This window comes from Chrysochloris asiatica, unplaced genomic scaffold (genome assembly GCF_000296735.1).
Source record: "Chrysochloris asiatica unplaced genomic scaffold, ChrAsi1.0 scaffold00103, whole genome shotgun sequence".
Taxonomy (NCBI): Eukaryota; Metazoa; Chordata; class Mammalia; order Afrosoricida; family Chrysochloridae; genus Chrysochloris; species Chrysochloris asiatica.
The window spans coordinates 8702796-8729396 of NW_006408621.1; the positions used below are offsets into that span (position 1 = coordinate 8702796).

At 39.9% G+C, this 26601-nt stretch overlaps 1 protein-coding gene across 1 annotated transcript in view; it reads right to left on the bottom strand.

The window, feature by feature from the left end:
* ROCK1 (Rho-associated, coiled-coil containing protein kinase 1) overlaps positions 1–25327 on the bottom strand; it is a 221691-nt gene extending 196364 nt beyond the window's left edge. Inside the window, exon 1 of the mRNA XM_006867285.1 lies at positions 24298–25327. Within this exon, the coding sequence (XP_006867347.1) occupies positions 24298–24390 (93 nt within the window). The 5' untranslated portion in view covers positions 24391–25327. The remainder of the gene's footprint in view (positions 1–24297) is intronic.
* Positions 25328–26601: the final 1274 nt, after the last annotated feature.

A 26601-nucleotide genomic window follows, 5' to 3' on the forward strand; every position in this document is an offset into this window, starting at 1 on the left:
TACGAATCGGGCTGAGTACCTTAAGGTCAGCAGTGCGAAACTACCAGCCGCTCCGCGAGATAAAGATGAGGCTTTCTGCTCCCATAAAGATTTACAGCCTCGGAAACCCTATACAAGGTCGCTATGGGTCGGAACCGACTCGATGGCACTTAACAACAACAACAATACAGCTGGTGGAGTCCTAGTGTGGCGCTGTAGGTTAATGTGCTAGACTGCAAAGTCAGTTTGAACTGCAAGGTTGGTGGTTCAAGCTCACCAGTTGCTTGCTGGAAACCCTCTAGAGAGTCGCTATGGGTTGGAACCAACTTGACGGCACTTAACAACAACATACAGCTGGTAGGACTGTAAAACGGTACAAACACAGTGGAAAACAGTATGGCGCTTTCTCAAAAAGTTGGAAATGGTAATACCGTATGATCCAGCAATTCCTTTAGATATAAGCACACTCATGTTCACTGCAGTACTAGTCATAACAGAAAAAAGATGGAGACAGTCTAAATGTCCACCAACAGAAAAATGATTAAATAAATTTTGGTACATACACACAATGGACATGCAACACTGAAGAATAACAGTGAATCTACAAAAACATACCTCATAAGATGGATGAATCTAGAAGATAATATGCTGAGTGATGATAAATATTTTAGTATGCTACTGTTGGAAAAAGTTAAGCAAAGATTTTCTTGCTAAAAAAAACATTCTATAATGGTTACCAAGGGCTAAAGGGAATGAAAAATTATTCACTGGGTAGAGGGTAGACACAAGTTAAGGTGTGTGATGGGGGAGACAATATACAACTGGTTGGCACAGGAAACATGAAGGTAATAGACACAGGGAGGAGTTCAAGAGTTCAAATGATTAGGTAAATACTGTTAAGTGACGATATGACTTGTTGAAAGTGGGACTGATGATGTGTTCTGTAAACCTAGACTCAATTCACAATAAAATAAAGCCAAAACCCTAAACCCAATGCCATAGAGTCAGTTTTGACTCCTAGCAGCCCTACAGGATAGAGTAGAACTGTCCTGTAGGGTTTCCAAAGTCAATCTTTATGGAAGCAGATTGCCACAACTTTTTCCCATGGAACGTCTGGCAGGTTCCAACTGCCAACTTTACAGTAGCAGTCAAGAGCTTAACCAATGACCAACCAACCAAGCTTTCTTTAGTTTCACCTTATTGTTATATGCTGTTGCATCGATTTCAATTCACAGCAACACTGTATAGGGTTTCTGAACTAAACTCTAATCTTCAACCCCTTTTCCATGAAACCATAATATATCTTGAGGTCAGATAACACTCAGTTCTGAGAAGAGAGCACAGGAGGCATCTCATTAGCATACCATTCTTCAGGGTACCACAAATGGGTCTGATATGGACACATGACCTGAGTTGGTCAAATAAAACATAAAATTTGAAGGTTAGAAGGCTACCCACCCCCAACACCCCTGTTGTTCTTAAGTGCCGTTGAGTGGTTCCAACTCATAGTGACCCTGTATAGGGTTTCCAAGAAGCAGCTGGTGAACCTGAACTGCTGACCTCGTGGTTCAAACCGACCGTGCAGTCCAGGGCATTAACCTATAGCACCACACAATGACTCTACCCCTACTATCCCTGAATTGCCTTAGAAGCTACTGGCAATCATTCTGCAACCAGAAGTCATCTACTTGAGAAGGAAAACATTACCAAAGAAGATTATCTGAAAAATCAGTTCCCAGTGACAGCATGTGAATTCTGAATCAAGAGACTCATGAAGCCAGAACTACCTCTGAACTGTTCAGAGACAATAAATGATCTTTATTATTGCTGCTGCTGTGCGCCACTCAGCAGATTCCAACTGGGTTTTCAAGGCTGTAGGTGAGGCACTGGACCTCAAGGTCAGTTTGAACCTCAAGGTCCCAAGTTAAAAACTACTGGCTGGTAGTTTATGCTGTAGGCTAAACCCAGGGTTGACGGCACACTACAACAACTTTACTGGAGCAGGAAATTTCATGTTTCTCCCATAGAAAGGCTGGTGGATTCAAACTGCTGACTGAATAGCTGCCCAATATGTAACCCACTATGCCACCATGGCTCCTTGTTTAATGTGGATTGAATTTTCAGTCTCTTACAATCAAAAGATTCCTAATTAAAGTAGATGAGAAGGAAAGAAATCTTTAGCAGTCCTTAGTCCCCAAGGCACTTAGTTCAGTATCTACTCTGTAACTACTATAGAGAAAGGGAGGCACAGGGAATTAGCTGAACTCAACAATTCAACCCACTGTTTTCATACAGATTATCATTTAAATATAAATCATGTAATTATTATGAATTTGTTTTTGTTGAGTGCCCTCCAATCAGTTCTGACCCATAGTGACCCTGTATAGGGTTTCTGAGGGGTGACTAGTGAGCCTGAACCGCTGACCTTGTAGTTCAAAGGTCTTTGCAGTCTGGCGCATTAATCCACAGCGCCACACCAGGACTCCATTATTATAAATTGCTCTTGTTGTTAAGTGTTGTTGAGTCAATTCCAACCCATAGTGATCCTGTATAGGGTTTCCAACGAGAAGCTGGTGAGCTTGAACCACCACTCTTGCAGTTCAAACGACTTTGCAGTCTGACACATTAGCCCACAGCGCCACACCAGGACTCCCATATTATTATAAATAGCCTAAAATGAAAAGAAGCTCTGGTAGCGTAGTGGTTACGAATCGGGCTGCGAACCGCAAGGTCAGCAGATTGAAATTACCAGCTGTTCCACGGAAGAAAGATGAGGCTTTCTGCTCCCATAAAGATTTACAGCCTCGGAAACCCTGTTCAGGGTCGCTATGGGTCGGAACCGACTAGATGGCACTTAACAACAACAACAACAAAATGAACTAAGAAAAGCTATATGAAGTTAATAAATAATTTCTTTCTCTTCTACTTAAAAATTTAAACACTAAAGGGGCCAGCGGTAGAAAGGGGTTGTGCCAAAAGGCCAGTTACCAATCTGGAGCAGTAGATTAAGTTACTGCAAGCAAAAAGGCCCCAGGGCCAGGCCAGCTGAGCACAGGGTATGTTGGAGAAAAGGACCAAGAGACAGACAGCACTGGAGATCCATGGCTTGTCAGTGCCTGTACCCAATTTCTCTCCAACCTCTGTTATGTCAGTTTCAACCTATAGCGACAATGTATAGGGGTTTCCAAGGAGCACCTAGTGGGTTTGAACCGCCAATTTTATGATTAGCAGTCCAGTGTTTATCCTACAGTGCCATGCCAGACTCCAATCCCAATCCCTAGAAACCAAAAATTATATGAGGGGTCCTGAAAAAGTTCACAGAAAATGAATATTATGAAAAAAAACTATGCATGGATTTAAAAAAGAATTTTCCCCAAAAATAAAATTTGTAAGGGGCTGTAAGATAAGCACTAGGCTGCTAACCAAAAGGTCTGTGGTTCACACCCACCAGACTTCCTTGGAAACTTTTATGGAAGACTTAGCAGCACTTAACAACAACTTGTAAATAACATGCCAGAACAGGATCTAATTTGAGGTATTAAGGAGAATAAGACATCAGTGTGACTTTGTCAAGTAGCTGGAAGCTGTTCATCTGAGGAAGCTGATTCTGAAATGACTTAGTCTGTTCTCAATCATCCTTTCCTGCAATTCTTACCTGTTCAAATAAAAGCAGGACTCGAAAAAATTAGCTGGGGAAGAATAAACGATACAGGCCACCATGCTGGGATCTCTCCATGGTCTGATAATGAATTTCCCTAACCCATCTCTTCTGAAAAGAGCATGTGTAGTGAATAGATTGTAATTGACTAGTATTTGCATGCACTCTGTCAGGATTCCTTAGCACTCAGGAGTATGGTATGGTCTGGCTTTAAGGCTTAAGGGCTTCCAACTCCTAACTGAAGTTCAATAGTAAGACTTACCCTGTTGTGCACCAAGTTCATTATCAAGATAAACTATGTTATTTTTAAAAGCTCAATTTCAGTTCTTATTGGTAGAGTTAACTTGTTTAAAGAATTTAACCAAACTAACAACTGTTACATATTGCATAAATGAAGGTGATTACAAGAAGTTTATTATTCCTGGTGTGGTGCTGTAGGCTAAACACCACTGGACTGTGAACCAAAACGTAGGCCGTTCTAATCCACCAGCTGCTCCTCAAAAACCTATATAAGATTGCTATGAGAACCGATTGACAGTGCTTAACAACAATGGTATACAATGAAACATAATGTTTAAAACACAAGCACTCTTATGTAAGGGGTTGGGGGAGGAACAGCAATGTGAAAAGAGCCCCTACTATAAACTCTACTAAAATGAAGCAAGAATGAACATCAAACTTATGATGAAGCTTGGGTGGAAGAATGGGTAAGGAGTCCTGGTTAATGTGCTGGACTGCAAAGTTGGTTTGAACTGTAAAGTCGGCAGTTCAATTTCACCAATGGCTCCTCAGAAGCCCTATATGAGGTCTGTACAAGTCCGAACTGACCAGCACTTAAAAACAGCAAGATGTTAAAGATGAAGCCTGCAGCAAGTAGGCTATCCATATCAATTTACAAGAAAACAATCTTATTCATGTTCTAATTGAAGAGGAGACAGACTAGCAACAGTAACTATAGTCAACACCATAGACATCCAATTGGTTGAGTTTACATAACTCTGAGTCAGAAAAATTAAAGTTGAGCAAACAAACATTCTGCTCAATGGGTGCCACAACTGTGCCCAGGTCAGCTGCAGGCAAAAACAGAGCTTTCTATGGAAATTTAAAACAAGTTGGATCAAGATCCTATAATATTTCTTAGAAGAACTGTAATGAGGTAAAACATGGCTTTACCAAAAATCTTGAAGACAAAGCACAAAGCAATGTTTAACAAGAGATGAAGTGGCCGAGTCAAAGTGAAAGTGGACTGCACAAGAGCAAATGTCACAGCAACAGTTTTCTGAGATGCTCAAGGCCCTGTGCTCTCTGACTTTATGAATGGACAGAGCATAATTAACAACATCTTCTTACTAGAAGTCCTGGTTTGGTGCTGTGGATTCATGCACCAGACTGCAAAGCCGACTGAAAATGCAACCTATACAAGGGTCACTATGGGTTGGAATTGACTTGACAGCACTTAACAGCTAGAACAATATTTTGAGAAAGTTAATCAAAGCTGCTTTAGCAGAAAAGTGCCAGGTAAGCTTCACCAGAGAATACTTCTCCACCATGACAATAATGCTTGACACCTTCTGACTTCTTTCTGTCTTTAAAAAAAATCTTTAAAGCACGCCCATTTTTCTTCCCTTGTTGCTGTTAAGTGCCACTGAGTCAGTTCTAACCCATAGCGACCCATGGGGTTTCCGAGGAGTGGCTGGTGGGTTTGAACTACTGACATTGCGATTCAAACTGACCTTTGTTGTTGCTGTTAAGTGCCGTCAAGTCAGTTCTAACCCTATACAGGGTTTCCAAGGAGTGGCTTGAACCACTGACCCTGCAATTCAAACTGACCTTGTTAGTCCAGCACATGAACCCACATTGCCACACCCAGGACTCATAAACTGACCTTAAGGTCCAACATATTATCCTGCAGGGCCACACCAGGACTCCAGGGTTAAATTCCAAGACCTTCTATTCTTCAAAGACAGGCTAAATGGCTGATATCATGGCTTACAAAAGCATCTTGAGCTTGGTGGAAGTTATGCTGAGAAATAAAGTTTTTATTTTTACCTTTTAATTCCATTTTTCCATTAACTTTTTGAAGGACCCTTGTCTGCAGTAAATTAGGTATAGGGTGCTATTTCTAAAGATTTCAGAAGCCCTCCCAATTACCTTTTGATGCCTATCACTGCCTTAATTTGAAGGCCTAAACCCAGAGTTCTGAGTGAATAAAAAGGAAAAAGTCCTTAGTTAAGATTCCTTAAAAAAGCAAAGAAAAGCCAGATGAAACAGCAAGATAAGAGTAGTCACACTATAAAACTAAGAGCTACTAAGATTTAACGAATGCTTCGCTTGATACATGGTAGGCAGGTCATGAAATGTCAGTCCAAGACCATTTCACTCAGACACATAGTTTGTTTGGCCTACCTAGTGATTCTGAAACATCTGAATTAGTTGCCAATATTTAAAAATAGGTTCAACCTACAAATGTGAATTTCTGGCTTCTCTTTTTCTTTCTTAAAAAAAAAAAAAGAAAGGTCTGTTAACACTGGACCTTGTATTCTTACTATCACTTGGAAATGGGTAGTGGCTGCCCCTTCCACAGGGTATGTGGCTCTGCATTTTCCCAGAGTCCCCACCCTCCTTATTATATCTTCAAAATTGAGGTAAGGTACCATTTACCATCCGCTTGCACTATTGTTCTTGTGAAGTTTCAAACCCTGTTTGTCAGATTATCTCATTTAATCCTTACTGCCACCCTATGAAGTAATTTATTATTATTTTCATTTTACAGATTATGGAAACTGCTTAACTGTTTAACCCTTTTGTGGCTCAATTATTTTCTCTTTGCATTTTTTGCTGATATTATGTATTTTCATTAATGGGAGGCATGCTGAGTCAAGGGTCATTTCTAATATTTTACTATGAAATATGAATTTTGATGCATGTCATGTGGGACACATATGCCCCTATGGACTCAGAGGGTAAAATTATGTAGGTTATATATGTACCTCTAGACTCTGCACCAACTTCTAGATCCCTTGACAGGTGCACAAAATTTAGGTAGTCTGAAAATACAGTATTCGCAGAAACATACATTCATCACTTCCAAATAATGCACAAAATAAACAACTTACAATTTATGCACAAGAACCTGGAAATATACTTATAAGGCTTATCTCCCAGTGAAAAAAGGTCAAAAGAGACAAAAGTTTTAGAGAATTCCATTTCCAGGATGTATCCTCCAGAATGTATCATCTCACACAACTGTTGCTGTTAAGTGCCATGGAATCAGTTTTGACTCACAATAACCCTGTATAGAGTTTTCAAGGAGCACTATATCCTGTAAAAACAGTAATTTATGGCATGTGTCCATTCCTTCCCTTTCCAACAGTTACACAGGTCCCCTCCCCTCTTGATGGCTGCAAGCACTGTCAGTGGAAAAGCAGCTGGCCAATAAATCCCAGAAGGAGAAAATTAAGGTGGGTGTCATATGTGTGCCCTGTGGGTCACAAAAGGGTTAAGTGACTTACCCAAGTACAAAGAGGAAAGGAGGAAGGGTAATGAGGGTAATGATAATGAATAACTAAGGTCTTGTCTACTCTCTCATTCTCATAGTTCTCACATGACCCTACTCTCTACATCACAATTGATTAGTCCAAAGGGGGCACCAACCCACTAAGAAGCAATGACTTTTTTTTTCCAGAGCTCTGAACTTCAGACTCACAAGATTTAAAGCCAATGGCTGAAACTGAAACTGACGTTATAGCTGTGAGATATAAAACTCCAGTGCTTTGGGCAGTCATATTTTCCAAAAATGACTAAAAGAAATCTATAATCAGAGAAAATAAACCTAACACACAAAAATAGTAAGAGAATACTACACAGAGAGAGCCCTATTTGTATTTAAGGTCCTAGTTTCAAGTTGTTATTCAGTATCAACTGAATTCGTACCCTTTATGAGACCAGATTGCCCTAAATTCAAAAATTCTTTTTGTCTAAGAAAATTCAAGTTGGATCCTATCACAAACAATAGAAAGAATCCTAATAAATCCAGGATAAACAAACAAACAAAAAAACAGGTGAACGTGGGTAGTGTAACATTCACAACAACCAGCATATATCACTAAACATTAATACACTAACAATGATAAACTCTCAAGGAATTAGAGGGATACTTGTATGAGTCATGGTACGGTTAAGTTCTCAACTACATTAAACAGATTATAAATAATGTAAACTTTAAGAAAGAAAACAACAGTATAATACAGCTGTGGCTTATGTTGAACTACAAAGATAAGAGAGAAGGAAATGAGAAAACGCAAAGGAGAGAAAGGTAAGATCTGGAACTGTGATATTAAAGATGAATAAGATCAGATGTCAATACTAAAAAAATGAGACAATCTACCTGGAATAGAATCTATTTTGTATAATGGTGGAAATTAAGACTAAGTTTATAGGTAGGCAGAGATCATATAACGAAAAGCACTGCAGTTAAAGAAAAAGATATTGTAGACTACAGTAGCAACTGCAAGGCTCACAGCCACTAACACTAATACAAGAACATTAGGATGGAAATTTGAACTTGCCTCCACTCCTGCTCTCACAATATGGTTTTTACTGCTATAGATTTAATTAAAACTTCGCCAGTTCCTCAGGAATGTGCAGTGGGAGAATGGACATGGACTTGGTCACAACAGCAATTAGAAGGAAGGAAAGATCAGATCTAAGAAATATTTTAACTAAAGAATCCCACTCTCTTCTCTTTTCCCAGGTGTCCAAGTAAACCTTACCATGTCTACACTATAAAAGTGAACAAGAATAGGTATTAACACTTGGAGTTAAGTGTTATGGAGCTATGACACTTATATATTAATTATTTAACTTAATTGTCATGAGTAAGCCGAATAAATATTATCATTATTCAAATTTCACAGAGTAAATATATTCAGGTTCACAGAATTAAATAAACAGCTGGCACAGAGGTGGGGAGTTGGGTAATAATCCACTTAGCATGAAAGTACTTCTTCCAAAGAAAAAATTTAGATCTATAATAATGAGGATGATCAGAATGTTGCTGTAGTAAACGTTGCTAACATTTACTATATGCCAGTAACTATGCAAAGCACTTTATATGCATTATGACATTTAATATTTCTAATAGCTCTATAAGGGTCTAGTTGTTGTTGTTGTTGTTAAGTGCTGTGCGGTTTCTGAGGAGTGGCTAGTGAATCTGAAACTCCAACCTTGCAGTCCAGTGCATTATCTCACAGCACCCTACCAGGATTAATCTTAACTGAAGATTTGTTCATATCTTTAAAAAATTTAGGACTTTATCCAAAGTCACAAGGCTATTAAGTAGTTGACCTAGGTCTAATTAAAAAATCAGTCCATGTACAACTGCCTCCTATTCCATGAGACCAGAAGAGCTGGATGGCACTCAACTACCATTACTGGTCACTGTGATCCAAGATTCTATAGAAGACTGCTGATCAGGAGGACAAAAATGCGGAGCAGAATTTCAAATTCTCATAAGATGCCACATTTTCTGAAGTCATAGAGGCTGGATGAATCCTTGAAACTAATTAAAAATATACCCAGAAGTCTTCTTAAAAGCAAGCAATTGTTGTTTTTAAATGCTATCGAGGCGTTTCTGACATACAGCAACCTTGTATAGGGTTTTTAAGGAGCGGCTCGTGAGCCTGAACCACCAACCTTGTGACTCAAAACAACTTTGCAGTCCAGCGCATTAGCACTGTGAAATGTTGTTGTTGTTGTTAAGTGCCATCGAGTCGGGTCCGACCCATAGCGACCCTGTACAGGGTTTCCGAGGGTGTAAATCCTTACGGGAGTAGAAAGCCTCTTCTTTCTCCCGCGGAGCGGCTGGTAGTTTCGAACCGCTGACCTTAAGGTTCGCAGCCCGATTCGTAACCACTACGCTACCAGAGCTCCTTTGAAATAGTTTCCCTTAATATATGCCTCGAAAATTACGCTCTTCCAAGATGTAACTATATCAGATTAAACTGACAACAGCGACCTGAAAGACTAGGGGGTAGTGAGTTTATTATGCTAACGGGTAAGGAACACTTAGGAAAAAAACAGTGAGAATGGCTGCATATCTCAAGGAACGTACTCAGTGTTACTGAATTGTACATATAGAAATTACTGAATTGGTATGCATTCTGCTGTGTATATTGTTAGTTGTTGTTAAGTGCCGTTGAATCGATTCCAACCCATAGCGACCCTGTATAGGGTTTCCAAGGAGCAGCTGGTGAACTTGAACCACTGACCTTGCAGTTCAAACGACTTTTCAGTCTGACGCATTAGTCCACAGTGTCACACCAGGACTCAGATATTCTTAGTAACAAACGATAAATCCTCTAACTACCAGGTATGGAGTCCTGTGTGGTGCCACAGGATAATGTTCTGGACCAACTGCAAGGTTGGCGGTTCAAACTCACCAGCCACTCCTTGGATACCCTACACAGGGTTGCTATGAGTCGGAACCGACTCCACAGCACTTAGCAACAATAACAACTACCAGGTATACTGTGTCTCCAGAACTGTAAGTCTGCAAGATAGAAGCAGAGGAAATACAATTAGGGTGAGATAAGTAAACACCTTCAGAATATATTAAAAAAGAATATAAGAGTAATAGGTTTATTTCCTATTGTTACAGAAGCAGTAAAATTAGAGCATTTTATGAAAGAACAAAAAAAAGTATCTAAAATAGAATGTCTTGATAATGTTTGGAAATTTAAATAAACTCATAACTAAAGACATTCAAACTTATCAGCTAATACTTGGAAACCTTTTACAGGGCCACTATGAGTCAGAACCAACTTGGATGCATTTAACAATAAAACAATACAAAAGAAATGTTAATTTGGAAATGGTTTTAATTACTGAATTTTGAATTATATTTCTAAAGAAAATCAAAGTTTATCCGTTCCTGATCATACAACTAGTATGTTGCCAGCATACTATTGTTATTAAGTGCCATCGAGTCAGTGCATGCTCATGGCAACCCTGTACAGGGTTTCTAAGGAATGGCTGGTAAGCTTGAACTGGTGATCTTGCAGTTCAAACTAATTTGAAGTCCAGCGCATTAACCTACAGTGTCAGTTCCGACTCATAGTGACCCTGTATAGGGTTTCTGACAAGCAGCTGGCGGGTTTGAACTATTGATCGTGCGGTTAGCAGTCCCATGCTTATCCTACAGTGCCACACCAGGAGTCCTGCCAACATATTAGTAAAGAGTATTCAGGGCCACAGAGTTCCAGTTCAAAAATATTTTTTCACTATACCATACGAAAATCATTGCATGGTTAAGTATATGTGGTGCTGTAGGATAAGAACTGGACTGATAACTGCAAGTTGTCAGTGCAAACCCACCAGCAGCTACTCAAAAACACTATAACAGGTTGCTATGAGTCAGAGCTAACTTGAAAGCACTAAGCAACAACAACAAAACAACAAGGCTGACAAATACTTGACATGGCAGTTCTGCTTACTGCATTGTCTGTGCAACAACCATATATAAAACCCACTGTCAGAAAGTCGAGTCCTATATATAGCAACCCTAAAGAATGAAGTCCTGGTGTGACACTATAGGATAAGCAAAGGAGTGCCAACCACAAGGTCACCAGTTCAAACCCACCAAACAACATAGTACAGAGTAGAACTGCTCCATGGTTTCCTTCTGCAGAGCAGATGATGGGTTTGAACCACCAACCGTGCAGTTAGCAGTCCAATGTTTAACCCACTATACCACCAGGGCTCCTTTTTATACTGTATATCAGGTATCCCCATTTCAAAGATGGGATAAGAATTGATGCATTTGAGTTATGGTGTTGGAGGTAAATATTGAAAGTACCATGGGCTATCAAACATATCTGTGTTGGAAGAACAGCCAGAGTGCTTCTTGGAGACCAGGATAGCCAGGCTTCGTCTCTCATACTATGGACATATTGTCAGGAGGGACCAGTTATTGGAGAGGGATATCATGTTTGATACGGTAGAGGGTCAGATAAAAAGAGGAAAACCCCCAGCGAGATGGACTGGCAAAGTGGCAGCATCAATGGGCTCAAGCGTGGCAACAACTGTGAGGTTAGCCCAGGACCAGGCAGTGTTTCGTTCTTTTGTGCATAAGGTCACTATGAGTCAGTACCAACTCAATGGCACCTAACAACAACAATATAGTGGTTTAGTAAATTGTCCAAGGACAAAATACTAATAAACAGCAAAATGAGGATTGGCATGCACTATAGAATAAGTACTGGGTCACAAGGTCGGTAGTTCAAACTCACCAGCCACTTCTCAGAAACCCTATAAAGGTTTTGCTATGGACAGAAATCAACTCTGACACTCAACAAAAATCCTTGACTTAAATATGCCTGCTCTTCAATGTGACAATGCTAAGTCCATGACGGTGAAGGGGTGTGAAATGACCCTATTATAAAGTCTATAGTCGTCACAGTGTAGTGTTAGCATATGAACAGGAATACAGACCAATGGGACAGAGCTAGAAACCAGAAAATGGTACCTCAAATCAGTAAAGACAGACATTTAAAAGTAAATAGCTTTATCCATAGTCATGTGGATAAAGATAAAATTGTACATGGATCAAAAATTTAAACAAAATAATTGAAACCATTAAAGTACTAAAAGAAAATATAAATGAATCTCCATGTAAACTGAACATAGAAAATCCTATGACTCAAAATCTTGAGACAATAAAGTAATCATTCAAATACGCTGTTTTAAATTTATGCAAGACAAACAAACAAAACAGAAACAAAGAATAAAGTTACAAAAAAATATTTTCAAGCTTTAATACAGAAAAAGGGCTAAAATACCTAATTTAAAGAGTTTATAGAAATCAGGAAGGAAAAATAAATAGAAAACTGGATACAAAAATAGGGACAAGCAACGAAATGCGGATAGTCCATAAAAATATAAAAAGATGTTCAACCTTACTCATAATATGAGAAACTGAAAATCAAATTCCACTGAGATACCACTCTCAATTACATGGCCAAAATTTCAAAAGTATGACAATATATTGCTAGTGAAGGCAACAGACAATCCCATATATTACCAGTGGAGATATAAATAACATAATCCCTAGGAGGAAGAGAATACCACAATAGTGAGCAAAATGACCTTTTACACAACAGTCCCATTTTTAGGAATCTACTGGCAAAAATCATGTTTGGTAAGGTGGAGGGTCAGACAAAAAGAGGAAGACCCCAAGCAAGATGGATTGGCCAAGTAGCAGAATCGATAGACTCAAGCGTGGCAACAGCAGTGAGGCTGGCCCAGGATCAGGCAGTATTTCATTCTGCTGTGCATAAGGTCACTATGGGTCAGTACCAACTCAATGGCACCTAAAAACAACAACATTGGCAAAAATACGAACTGACTTATTACAAGGTTATTCATGGTGGCATTTTTTTTGCTATAGCAAAAATTTATTAACTAAAATATTAATCAATAGTAAAACAAATAAACAATGTTAACATCCATGCAATGAAACACTATATATATATATATGCAGCTGCATACAGGAATGAGGAAGATCTCCATATACCAATACACGACATGATATATGCTACGTTTTGTGTCAAAAGAGGTAGAAATATGAATTAAAATGTATACACACACGTGTATATGTATCTGCTTATATCTGTAAGAACAAACAACGGAATATTAAAACTCCTCATGTGGCGCTACAGGACAAGCACTGGACTAGGAACCACAAATTCATGGCTCAAATCAAAACCACAAAGTCGCTCCTCAGAAACTCTGTACAGGGTAGCTACGAGTTGGAATCAACTCAAAGTCCTGTAACAACAACAATAAAAATAGGGGCGGGAAAAGAACAGATTTAGAAAGATATGGAAGGAAAGGAGAATCCTCTGAGAGTATTTTGTTGTACTGTTTTCACTTTTAAACCATGGAAATATTTTATATATGTAAAAAATAAAGTAAAAAAGGAATGGCAATTCTTAAAGATTAAAAGCAAACTGAATCAAATTGATGTCAAACTGGTGACACAATCACAAAGAAAAGAGTTACTTTGAATAACTTTAGAAAATAGTATTTTGACTACATGTCTTTGATGGAACAGATGAAGCTTACAATGAAACTGTAAACTTCATTTATTTATCTTATTGTTAGACATAAGGAATCCTGGTGGAGCAAAAGGTAAAGTGATCAGCTGCTAAAGAGAAGTTCAGTGGTGGTTCCAACCAACCCAGTGGCTCAATGGGAAAATGACCTGGAGATTTGCTCCCATAAAGACTGCTGTTAAGTGCCCTCAAGACAGTTCTGTCTCACAGAGGCCCTGTATAGTGTTTCTAAGGAGTGGCTGTTGAGTTTGAACCGTCAACCTTTGGTTAGCAGTCTAGTGATTATCCTACAGCACCACAAGACTCCCCCATAAAGACTATTGTTGTTAAATGCCGTCAAGTGAGTTCCGACTCACGAGCGATCCTGTATAGGGTTTCCAAGGAGTGGCTGGTGCAGTTCAAACCGACATTGCAATCAAGTGCTTATCCTACAGTGCCAAAGAATTACAGCCTAGAAACTCCTAAGGGGCAATTTTATCACATGTGGTTGCTGTGAGAGTCCAAAATTGACCTGATGACACGATGCAACAATTGTTAGATATAACATACTTATACACAGTAGGATAAAATAAGAAAAACATTGAGTTAATGTTGTCAGAACTAGAATTTTCTAATTAAAAGAAAAATGGATATAGAAATTTAAAGTAAAACTGTTCTGATGATAAATGGAAATTAGAATGATCAGTACAAGTTATTTTTTCTTCTTTTCAAAAGTAAAAAGTATCATTCACCAAACAAGAACAAGAAGCGATTTCAACCCAGTGGTGGTGGTGGTTATGTGCCGTGGAGTCAGTTTCGACTCATAGCGACCCTGTACAGGGTTTCCGAGGCTGTAAATCTTTATGGGAGTAGAACGCCTCATCTTTCTCCCATGGAACACCTGGTAGTTTCGAACTGCTGACCAATTAGTTGGCCAGGTAGCTGTCTTCTAAATTCCTTGGCATACATGAGTGAGCACCACCAAAGTTGCATCAGTTTATTGAAACATTTCAATTTGTATTCCTGAAGTCTTGATTTTTCACCCATACCTTCAGTGCAGCTTGGAACTCTTCCCTCAGTATCATTCATTAGCCCTTGATCATTTTATAGGAAGAACATACCAGTATTTCTCAAGTAGAAAGAACTGGGGAAAAAAAAAAAAATTCAAACCTCGACTTGCAATATGAAAGTCCAGGTGTCACTGTGGGTTAATGTGTTGGACTGCAAGGTCAGTTTAAATTAAAAGATCGGCGGTTCAAGCTCACGAGTTTTTCCTCAGAAACCCTTTACAGGGTCTCTATAAGTCATGGCACTTAACAACAACAATGAGCAAAATACTGAATGACTGTGAAAACATCAAAAGAAGGTGGAAGGGATACACAGAGTAATTGTACCAAAAGAAAATTGTTAAATGTTCACTCATTTCAAGAGTTACCACATATGATCAAGAACTGATGGTACTGAAGGAAGAAGTCCAAGTAACACTGAAGGCACTGGCGAAAAACAAGTCTCCAGGAATTGGCAGAAAACAAATAGAATTGTTTCAACATACTGATGCAGCACTTACTAGAGGTACTCACTCATCTGTGTCAAAAATTTTGGAAGACAGCTGCCTCGCCAATCAACTGGAAGAGCTCTATATCTGTGTTCATTCTAAAGGTGACTCAACAATATACAGAAATTATCAAACAATATCATTAGTATCACAAGGGAGCCCGAAAGCCTCATCTTTTTCCCACTGAGTGACTGGTATACTCTAACTGGGTTAGCAGCCTAACACATAAGCTACTATGCACTGGTTTCCTTAAATGTCTTTACCTTATAAATGTTGCAGTTGTTAAGTGCAGTCTAGTCAGTTCAAAATTATAGCAACCCTTTATAGGGTTCTCCAAGGAGCAGTTGGTGGATTTGAACCACCAACCTTAGTTAGCAGTCCAGTACTTATCCTACAGCACACCAGGACTCCTACCTTTACAAGTAGTTCTTTTATTATACTCATTGGACTGTGAACCCCAAGATCGGCAGTTCAAACCCATCAGCTGCTCCTTGGAAATACTACACAGGAGTTGGAACCAACTCAATGGCACTTAACAACAACAAATCACCCAGTTTGACTGTGTCATGTTTGTGACACTGTGTTGTTGTTAAGTGTCACTGAGAGGGTTCAGATTCACAGCAACCCAATATAGGGTTTCTTTCAAAGCTGGAAATCTTTTCAGAAGCAGAAAGTCTCATTCATCTTTCTGCTGCAGAGAGAATGGTGGGCTCGAACCACGGACCCTGTAGTTTGCAGTCCAGTGCTTATCCTACAGAGCCACTGCGCTCCCTTCTATGACACTAAGATTACAAAATACCTTACTCTGAAAAGTAACAATTAGGAGAAAGACTGAGGAATTTATGCTGTATTTAATGAATTAATTTCATGGTAAAGCAAACAGTCCTAGACAATGAGTACAAGTTCTCCTTTTAACAGAATTACACTTATAAATGTGCAAGGAATGATAGAATTTGAAATTCATTATTTTATAATACCTAATGCACTGTGGGCTAATGCATCAGACTGCAAAGTTGTTTGAACTGCAAGGTCGGTGGTTCAAAATCACCAGCGGCTCCTTGGAAATCCTATACAAGGTCTCTATAGGTCAGAATCAACTTGATGGCACTTAACAACAACAACAACAATGAAATCACTGATTGAGGTAAAGATAATCATTGGATGGCACAGTTAGATGAAAGGTTGATAAAAATTTTACAAAAGAAACGATCATAGGCTGGTACCACTTGAACACACTGATCAACTTTATCGTCACTAAGGGTGCCCCAGTCAAACATTATGGTCTCCAATGAGATGCGAGTCCTGGTATGGCACTGTCGGATAATGCACTGGACCAAGGTCGGTATGAACTGCAAGGCTGGCGGTTCAAACCCACCAGTCACTACTCAGAAACCCTAGACTGGGTGGCTATGAGTGGGAACCGACTCAAAGGCATTTTACAATAACAGCAGCAATGTGATGTAAAAGAAAGAACAGTAGGACAATCTGTGACGTGTGTTTGACTAAAAATATGAAATAATGAAAATCATGTTTCTAGATCTAACAATTAGTTTACAGGAAATACGGAGGATACAGAAACAAATTCAATGATATTGCAAGGGACCGAAAAGAAAATTCCAGAATGTGAAATCATTGTATAGTACCACTGTCCTAGTGTCTTCAACAAGATTATGGGCGGGAGGGTGGGGTGGGATAAGAAGTTAAGTATTTAAAGAAAAGGGAGAAGGGGCTGCTCTACATTAAGAAGAGACTTAAAAGATCTAACGAACAAAAGTAATATGTATAGTTTGTCTAGATTGGGATTCTAACAAAGTAACTGTAAAACAAGACTTTGTTATAAAAAAAAACACACAACTTTGTCCAAAGGCAATCAAGGTAATGTGAATGTAAACTGAGATTTCAATGTACAAAGGAGTTTTAAACTGTTAGGCATGATAACGGTCATTGTGGTTACGTAAAAAATTACCTTTTTTTTTTTTCAAAGAGATGCTTGTTGACTTTATATAACAGTGAAATGGCCATTGGATTTACTTTCAAATATTTTTGACAAGAAAAAAGGGTGCTTGATGAAGCAAGCTTAATTTGGGTAATGATGGTTCACTATATTCTTTTCACCACTTCTGTGTATGTTTATAATTTTCACTACATAATTTAAAAAACTCATTACCGTCAAGTTGATTTCAAAGGAGCTCTGGTAGCGTAGTGGTTACGAATCGGGCTGCGAACCTTAAGGTCAGCGGTTCGAAACTACCAGCCGCTCCGCGGGAGAAAGATGAGGCTTTCTACTCCCGTAAAGATTTACACCCTCGGAAACCCTGTACAGGGTCGCTATGGGTCGGACCCGACTCGATGGCACTTAACAACAACAACAACATAGGACAAGAGTAGAACTGTCCCCATTGCCTTTCCAAGGCTGTAGTCTTTATGAAAGCAAATTGTGGTATGAACGTACCCTTTTTGTTATTGTTGCTACAATTGGGGTTTGGGGACTATCTTTAGGAATTGAACTCCATATGTAGTATTTCTTGATATGTAGGTTTTTCTCAAATTTATTACAATAGAATCTCTAGTTTCCACCAGATATGCACAACACCAGAACTTATTATCATGAAATAAAACTAAATGGTAAAATTATGTAAAGTCTAATCTAAAACTGAGAATTTATTCTTTGTTCGTTATACAATTTTATATGTGGTTCCTTCTTCTGTATAAAAACATTTCTGACTCAAGGGATTAATGAATTGCCCAATTCATGTCTCTGCTGTTACTGTGAGCCACCTTGCTATACACCCCCACAGGGTCTTTGTAGTGCAAGAGGGCCTATTTACAAAACACATACTGAAAAGTATAAAAGATACATACAGAAAAGGAGCAAGATAACAAATCTCCACAAGATATGCGTAGTTTCTAATTGCCTTCCATATTAATCTAAACCCTTGGCATAGTATGTATGTAATAAATCATGACTAAATGAATAAACAGTCTCCAAAAGTCCATCCCCATTCTTTTATCCCATTTTCCACTGCAATTAACTATGAAGCTTAGACCCTTCAATAAAGCTAAACTGGATTATGAAAGTATGGATGTGGCTTGAGGTGCCAGATAAATTACTCCATACTTAGAAAAGACAATAAATATCAATTTCCAATCCAAGCACAATGGCTACCATATAATAGGAATATCCTAAATTTGACAATAATAACTATTGTTATTAGGTGTTGCTGAATTGTTTTGACACATATTGACCCTATTTAAAACAAAACAAAATGCTGTTTATCCTGTACCACCCTCACAATCCTGACTATGTTTGAGCCACTGATGCAGTCATTTCATTGAGGATCTTTCTCTTTTTCATTAACCTTCTGTTTTATCAATAATAATACAATATTGTTGTAGTTGTTAAGTGCCATCAAGTCGGTTCCGACTTAAAAAGACCCTATGTAGGGTTTCCAAGGAGAGAGTGGCTGTTGAGTTTGAACCACCAACCTTGTAGTTCAAACCAACCTTGCATTCCAGCCCTTTAGCCCACAGTGCCACACCAGGACCCCAATACAATATTAATAGTTTCCAATTATCATACACTAAATTCTAGATGGGTGGACTCCGGTATGGCACTGTAGGTTCAGCACTGGACTGCAAACCACAAAATCAGTCATTCAAACCCACCATCTGCTCCTTGGAAACTCTTAATAGGGCTGCTGTGAGTCGGAACAGACTCTATGGCACTTAACAACAATTCCAGATCCTGTGATACTTGCTTTGCTTATATTATTTCATTTAATCCTTACAACAATCTAGTACAATTATCCATGCCATTTTGCTAAAGATTCATCAAACTTTAAGAGATTAAAATAACTTACCTAAAACCATCCAGCAAGGGCATGGCAGAGTCTAGATTTTGACCCTCCACAACAAGATGATTTGTTGACATCAAAACAGTCTGTTCCAAACTAACCATAAATGCAACTGATATTGGTTACACCTACCAATTAAAAAAAATTATGACCACTGACAGGCATATAGTTTTGAATTCCAAAGATTTCATGATCTCAGATCTTTTTATTCCACAAATAACACAATCCAAAATGTGATCAATTCAGCTGGCAGGGAGGACACAGGGGTTATACAGCATCATCTTTAATTGGAAACAGTGGTCAAAAATCTGCTGTAATAATCTAAGAGCAAAATAGTGCATGTCTGGTCTAAGATGGTCAAAGTTAAAGCTACAATGAGGGGCAGGGAAAGCAGTGGCACTGATGGCAAAAAAGGTAAGTTCCCATATATGGGAGAAAGCTTATTTTGTAATATGAGAAATTTGAATGATAATGTAAGTAGAAATGCCTGGTTGTTGTTGCTATTAAATGCCACTGACAAGTTTTGATCCCCACAGCGACTCTATGTAGGGTTTCTGAGGCAATAAATCCTTGCAGTAATATCTTTCTCCCATGGAGCAGCCGATGAATGGGCCTGAACCGCTGACATTGTGGTCTGCAGTCCAGTGCTTATGATTTGAAATCAGACAGATAAACCTCTAAAAATAAAGATTTGGATATCATGAGTATAGAGATGATTATTGTTGTTAAGCACCATCATGTCAGTACTGACTCATAGCAACCCTATATAGGGTTCTCAAGAAGCAGCTGGTGAGTTTGAACCACCAAACTTGAGGTTAGCAGTCCAGTGCGTATCCTACAGGGTCACACCAGGACTCCATAGAGATGATAGTATTTGAAAGTGTAAACATGTAAGGAAAAAAAGAGAAGTCAGCAATGGAAAGATGGAAAAGGAAACCCAAGGAAGAAAATCTCAAAAAACCAACACCAGAAACTTCACTTACATTTGCCTTCCACATTCTGAAAAACTGACTATTAATTGGTGGTCATAAATATGCACAAAGCAAACAGAACAATGTTAGAGCTCAGTAAGCACATTTCAACCAATATTGGTTCCCTTTCTCTCCCAACCACCAAACTAACTATTGCAACACCTCCGCCAGCTAAATGAAACTTGGAAAGAAAGGTCATGCTCTTGATTAACTGTCATCTTGAAGCAGTGTGCTAAACATGCTACAGACAAGATAGCTAGTTTCATGAAATGTGCTTCAAACTTCAAGATAAGTGTATCTCTAATCCTTCTACCCACTTGTTTTTCCTTTTTTATTTATGAATCATACATATTTTTCTTCTCTGGAAACATTTTACTTAATTACTTTATTTTCAGGGATATCCAAACATATTGAAAAATTATTATAAATAGATAAAATAATTCTAAGGGAAGAAACTTACAAAAAGGAAAACAGCTCTTGATAATCTTATCAACTTTAAAATGGATAGTCAGAAAGACACATTAAGGCCACTGGAGAGAATCTGACTTACATAAAACCAAGATTGAGCAATTTAAATAATCTAGAAGACAATATCATAATCACAGTATTTGCAGGTTATTTTCACATTTGTTTATAATATGAAAATAAGACTTACGTGGTTCTTTAAAATAAATTATAGATGTTCAAGATAAGGTTGAATAATCATCTCTCAGGATTTCTTTCAGCCACATGATTTTAAAACTATCATGGCATAGTAGGATACGCACTGGTCTGTTAACCGAAAGGTTGGTGGTTCAAACCCTCCAGTCCCTTCTAAAAAATTCTATACAGTGTCACTATAAGTCGGAACCAACTTGACAGAACTTGACAACAACAACATTCATCATAGGAGTCCCTGGGTGGTACAAGTCAAATGATGAACTATTAGAGAAAAGTGGTTCAAACCACCCAGAGGCACCTCAGAAAACAGCTTGAAAACCCTATGAAGGAAGCATTTCAACTCTACAGACATGGGTAGTATCACCATGAGGTGAAACCAACTCAATAGCAACAACAATATTTATCATTACTAAGCACTGGACTGCCAAGTGCAAGGTCAGCAGTTCAAACCCTCCAGCTCCTCCTCAGAAACTCTACACAGGTTGCTTGCTGTAAGCTGGAACTGACTTGATGGCATAGAACAACGGCAGCAACATCTCAGCAAAAGAGATGGTTTGTAGTAAGGTGGTTTAAAAAAACATTTGCAGGCAAAGTGTTCTATACCCAAAAGGACTGGGAACTTCCATTTTTGAAGGGTAGATCTAGTCGCCAAACTCAATGCCACAGAGTCAATTTCAACTCACAGGGATCCTACAGGACAGAGTAGAACCTGCTCCACAGGGTGTCTAAGATTGCAAATCTTTAGGGAGCAGATGGCCTCATCTTTCTTCCTCTTGAGTGGATAGTGGGCTTGAACCACTAACCTTGTGGTTCTCAGTCAATGCTTAACCCACTGTGCCACAAGGGCGCCTTCTAGTCAAGGAAGTGAAGTATAATTTTACCACCTTATTTTCTGAGATTGCAAAAAATATCTAGCACTAGAGTAACGCAGTAAGTACTCAATAACTACCAGTTAAAGAAAATAACAGAAAGAGAAAGGCAACTATGGTGAAAGTGAAGATGTCTGCAGTCCAAGTAGGGAGAATTAAAAACAGATTGAAAAAGGTGAAATTATCTGACAGATCATTCTGAATAGCATAAAAGAATGAGTAAGTGAAATGAATGCTAAATGTTAAGCAGAAAATATCATGCAGAGAGAAAATTCAAGCTAGACACTACAAAAAACTAGAAAGAGGGTTTTTGATTTCCCAAGAAAAAAAATCAATCTTTATCACATTCAGATTGCTACAATAATAAAATTGAGACTCACAGACTCATTCCGAGGAGCAGCTGGTGGATTTGAACTGCCAACCTTATGGTTAGCAGTCCAGTGCTGATCCTACAGTGCCACACCATCAAATACACAATTGTGAAATCAAACAAAAAAGGACTGCAATTACAAGAGGGAGATACCTCTTGTATGGCCTTGATATTTCCTTTGTTCAGCTTTCTTTTACCCTGTTTTTTTCTATTTCATTTCTCCTTTTACCACTGCTTATCAGTTTCAATTTGCACCTTTGTGGCAAATGATTTCCAAACTTCATCTTTAATTATGATCTTGGCTATCTCCAGCAATCTACAGGTCATTTTTTCACGGCTGTCCCACTATCACCTCAAACACAACAAATTTAAAATATTTGTAAACCTATTCTTCCCAAACAATTTCCAAACCCAACTTTGCTGTTTTTAATCCATGTTTTAATCATTCTCTCTATAATCCAGGCTCAAATTTTTAGAGTCATCTATTTCCCCCATCTTTGGTTCTCCCTTCTCCTCCCCAACTCAGCTAATCTAGTTCCATTACTTCTTCCTTCCCCATTCTCATACTTCAATTTTGTACTTCTATCATTTCTGAACTATTACAATAATAGAATAGTCCATAGTCTAACCCTATCTCATCTCTTTCCACATTAACTCATCCTGCAAGCAACTACCAAGTTCATCTTCTTCATTTATCATGCAGTCTTCATTACAAACATTAAACACACACAAACACCTTACAGTCTAGAAATCAAATACTCTACAATCTAACTCCAATATATCCTTCCAAATTTGTCTTCTGTTCCCCTAACTTATTATGGCCAGTCTATTATGTTATCTTCCTCTCCCTCAATCTTTATTCATTCTCCTTCATATAGTACTCTCTAGCTCTCTCACCTCACAGTGATTTCTTCCTTTCAATTTCCAAGAGCACTATACCAATCACTTGGAATTTAACACATATTTTCTCAATCTGTAAGGTTTTGTTTTGTTTCTGCATATGCATGTGGGGCTAGGTTTTGCTTTCCTAAATAGAATCTAAGTTTTATGAGGAAAAGTCTCTTACTTATTCCTAGTACTCCCTACACCTCAAGAAAGATTTGTTGAGGTTCCCAGTTAATGAATGACACTGGCAAGAGGCTATAAAGACAAGTAGAGCAAAATAAAACAAAACAAAAAACTAAACTCAACCTGTAACTCTGCTTCATGGAATAACATAAATAAGCAAAGATACATGAAAATTCGATTAGGGAGAGTTAGCCTTCTTATGTGTAATTAAAATTCCTATTAGAAAACTGTGTTCTAATTTCTTCCACTTCTTTCATTTAATAAAATGCTGTAAATTGCAGTAAGCATCCATCTTCCTCTGTTTCTCAAAGAGTATCCATATATTCTTAGTACATAGTCAAGGATGCTTAGATTAATGTTGAAAATTTAGGGGGAAAACCTTCTTGTAAAATGCCATACCCCTTTAAAATAAAAAACATTTAGAAAGGCATTTAGTTTAGAGTTAACTGAAATACATGCTAATTTAAAACAATCTACACAATTTTTCTCTGACTTAAAATGAGATTTTTAAATTGTATATTTCTCTGAACTGGATTAGTTTATTCCCTTAATCTTACTCCCAAATATTGTTTATTTCTAAAATTACTTCTCTGAAGATGCTGTAAAATCCTACACTCTCCCTGAAATTTTATCTTAGGGATCCCATGGTTTTGTGTGGACTTAAAATAGAATTATTATGTAACTTTTAGTTGCTCAGTACGGTACTTTTGCAATAAGCATTAATGTCAAAGAAATTAAATTATGATGACTTAAGGTCAGCAAAAAGTTCCTGCAGACTCAAATCACCTATGACATGTTGGCTGAAAAATCACTTCCTCAAATATCAATTCTCCATTGTCAATTCCAAGTCTCTCCCATATATTACTGTCAAATCGATCCGAAAAATTACTAAGAGCGCCATTCAGCACACTATTTACATAGTGACTGGGACGAGAACACTTTTTTATGATGCCTGCAACAGCAGTTTATAAGTGTCGTTTGCGTACGGATGAAGTGAGTCAGAAAGTTCGAGAAGTCGTTAAGACGGGGCTAGTCAGAAGTATAAACAAGGCCACGCCATGAGATTGGGGTGATACTCCAAGATTCTTGGAAAACTGCAATCTGCTTTCCGGTACGCGGCGGCACACCTGAAACTTTCTGGTGCAGTCTCCCTCGAAGGAGAGCAAGAAGAAGGCGATACACACAGACGCCCACCAAGCAAAGGAGATTAAGTGCCACTCACCAGCAAACAATCCGAATTCACTTCCGATTTGGGATCCCGCAGCAGGTTGTCGATTTTTTCAAACCGAGTCTCAAAACTGTCCCCAGTCGACATGTTGGTGCTACTGTGACAATACCCTGTACCAGCACCAGCAGCGGAAAGTAATTTCAACCAACTTCCTCCGCGGTGGGTTCGCAGGCGCCGGGTGGAGAAGCCGGAACCTCAGGGTCACCAGGTGTGCCCGGTTCCCCTTCCTCCCCCTCACTGAGGGGATCTCCGCTCTCCAGACCCCGGGCCCGGGGCAACAGCGACCCACTGCCGCTCGGACGCCCAAAGTCGCATCCCACCCGGCAGCTCCTCACGACAGCCGACAGCGCCGTCGCCACCAGCCTCGTCCCTCCGGCGAGGTGCTTCAGTCTAGCGGGCCCCGGCCGCCTTCGCCAGGGAGAGTTCCCCGTCCCGAGGAGGACCAGAGGAGGGAGAGAAAGAGAAGCAGGGTGGGGACTCCCTCTGGGCAGCAGGGGAGGGAGAAGAGGAAAGGGAGAAGCGAAGGGCGGGTAAGGAGCAGTGCCAGCTGCCGCCACCGCTTGGGCCACCAGCCGGGCCCGCTCCGTTCTGAGGCGCTGCAAGCGATCTAGCTCTGCATCCCCGGTTCTACGGGGCTCGGCCAAACGTCCCGAGATCCCTTCTCGGCCAGGAGGTGGTCCCCGCGGGACAGTCTCACTCTCCCATTTTGTCCTGTCGGTGCTGGGGCTGCTGCCGCGGTGTCCGGCGGGGCAGGGCGAGGTCGGTGCCCGATGGAGACTTAGGAGAGAGGAAAGGCTGGAGGGCCGGCAGTGAGTAAGACGAGAGTCGGGTCCCGGAGATTGCAGATGCGGGGAGCTTCTGGGAGGGGCTGCAGTCCCGACCCGGGAAAGGGTGAGTCGCGGCGGCGAATGCCTGGGGGGGGTGGGGCGAGGGGGGGCAGTAAGAGACTAATATGTCCGCCTTCCTGTTCAAACAAACGGAGACCGCCGGTGCAGACTGCGCATGCGGAACGCGCGCGCACGCTGGAGACAGCGCACAGCCTGGCCTACCCGGCGGGAGCGAATACGGCCTCACGGGCGCGCGGACCGACGGACTGACGGGCGGGGGAGGAGTAGCGGGGAGGAGTCGAGAAGGTGCTACGGCTAGCACCGCCCTCTCCTGGGCGGGCTGTTGGAGCCACGCAAGGCGCAGAAGCTGCCGGGGAGGTCTGGGCGGGGGCGAAGCTTTCTCTGCCTGGGGTCAGTGTCCTGGCAGCTGCGTAGCCCTACTTCCTCTGGGCAGCTGCCCGTCCGGAGAATTCTCACAAGAAAAAAGGCGCTTGTATTCTTGTTCTTGTTATTATGAAGGTAGGTTCTTTTTTAGGCTAGATGCCTTTTCATCCCCAGGCACTAGCATTCTGACACCAGTCGAGTTCGTTTTTCAATTGTTTGATCATGGGCCTTTGATGAGCCCCACAACATTGAACCACCTAGGATTCTACGGGAATATGACAAAGCAATGCAGTACTCAACCCTTTCAAGACGAGCGTGTGCGTCAGGGAATCATTAAAATATTTACTTTCAAAGATAGAAGTCAAGCTCAATTTAATGTGTGTGTGTGTGTTTTTAAGGAAAGGAAGAATTTCATACGAAAAAGTACATGTTTTTAAGTCGTTCATACTGGTTCTGTCACACCATTAACACCTCTACTGCAATTCTTCTTGATATATAATGCCGCCATTGCAATTTAAATAACATTCAGCGCTGCAATTTTACTACTGTAAGAACGGGACTGTGAACCACGAGGTCCGCAGGTTCAAGCCCACCAGCTGCTCCAAGGGAGAAAGATGAGGCCTTCTGCTAATGCAAAGATTTAAAGAAGCCTAGGAAACTCTATACCGGGCCTCTACGAGTCTGAATGCACTCAACAGCACTTAACCAACAACAACAACAAAAACAATGGGCATTTCCTCTTCATTCAGTTGCTTCATTAACTGTGGTGTGAAAGATGGCTGGTTGAAAGACTTGTTACTCAACTTGCTGAAAAGTCATTTTCTTCTCTGCTTTAAGCAATAAATCTACCTTACTTTATTTCTAATACATATGTAGGCTCATAAATCGAATTAAGGAGTTAGTTCTAGGAAGGTAGGCGGTTCAAGTTCACCAGCCGCTCCTCAGAAACCCTGTACAGGGTCGTTATGGGTCAGAGCAGACTCGAGGGCACTTAACAACAACAGCAACTGCGAGTCTCTGTGTGGTGCTGTGGGATAATGCACTGGACCACAACGTCGGTTTGAACTGCAACGTTGGTGGTTCAAAT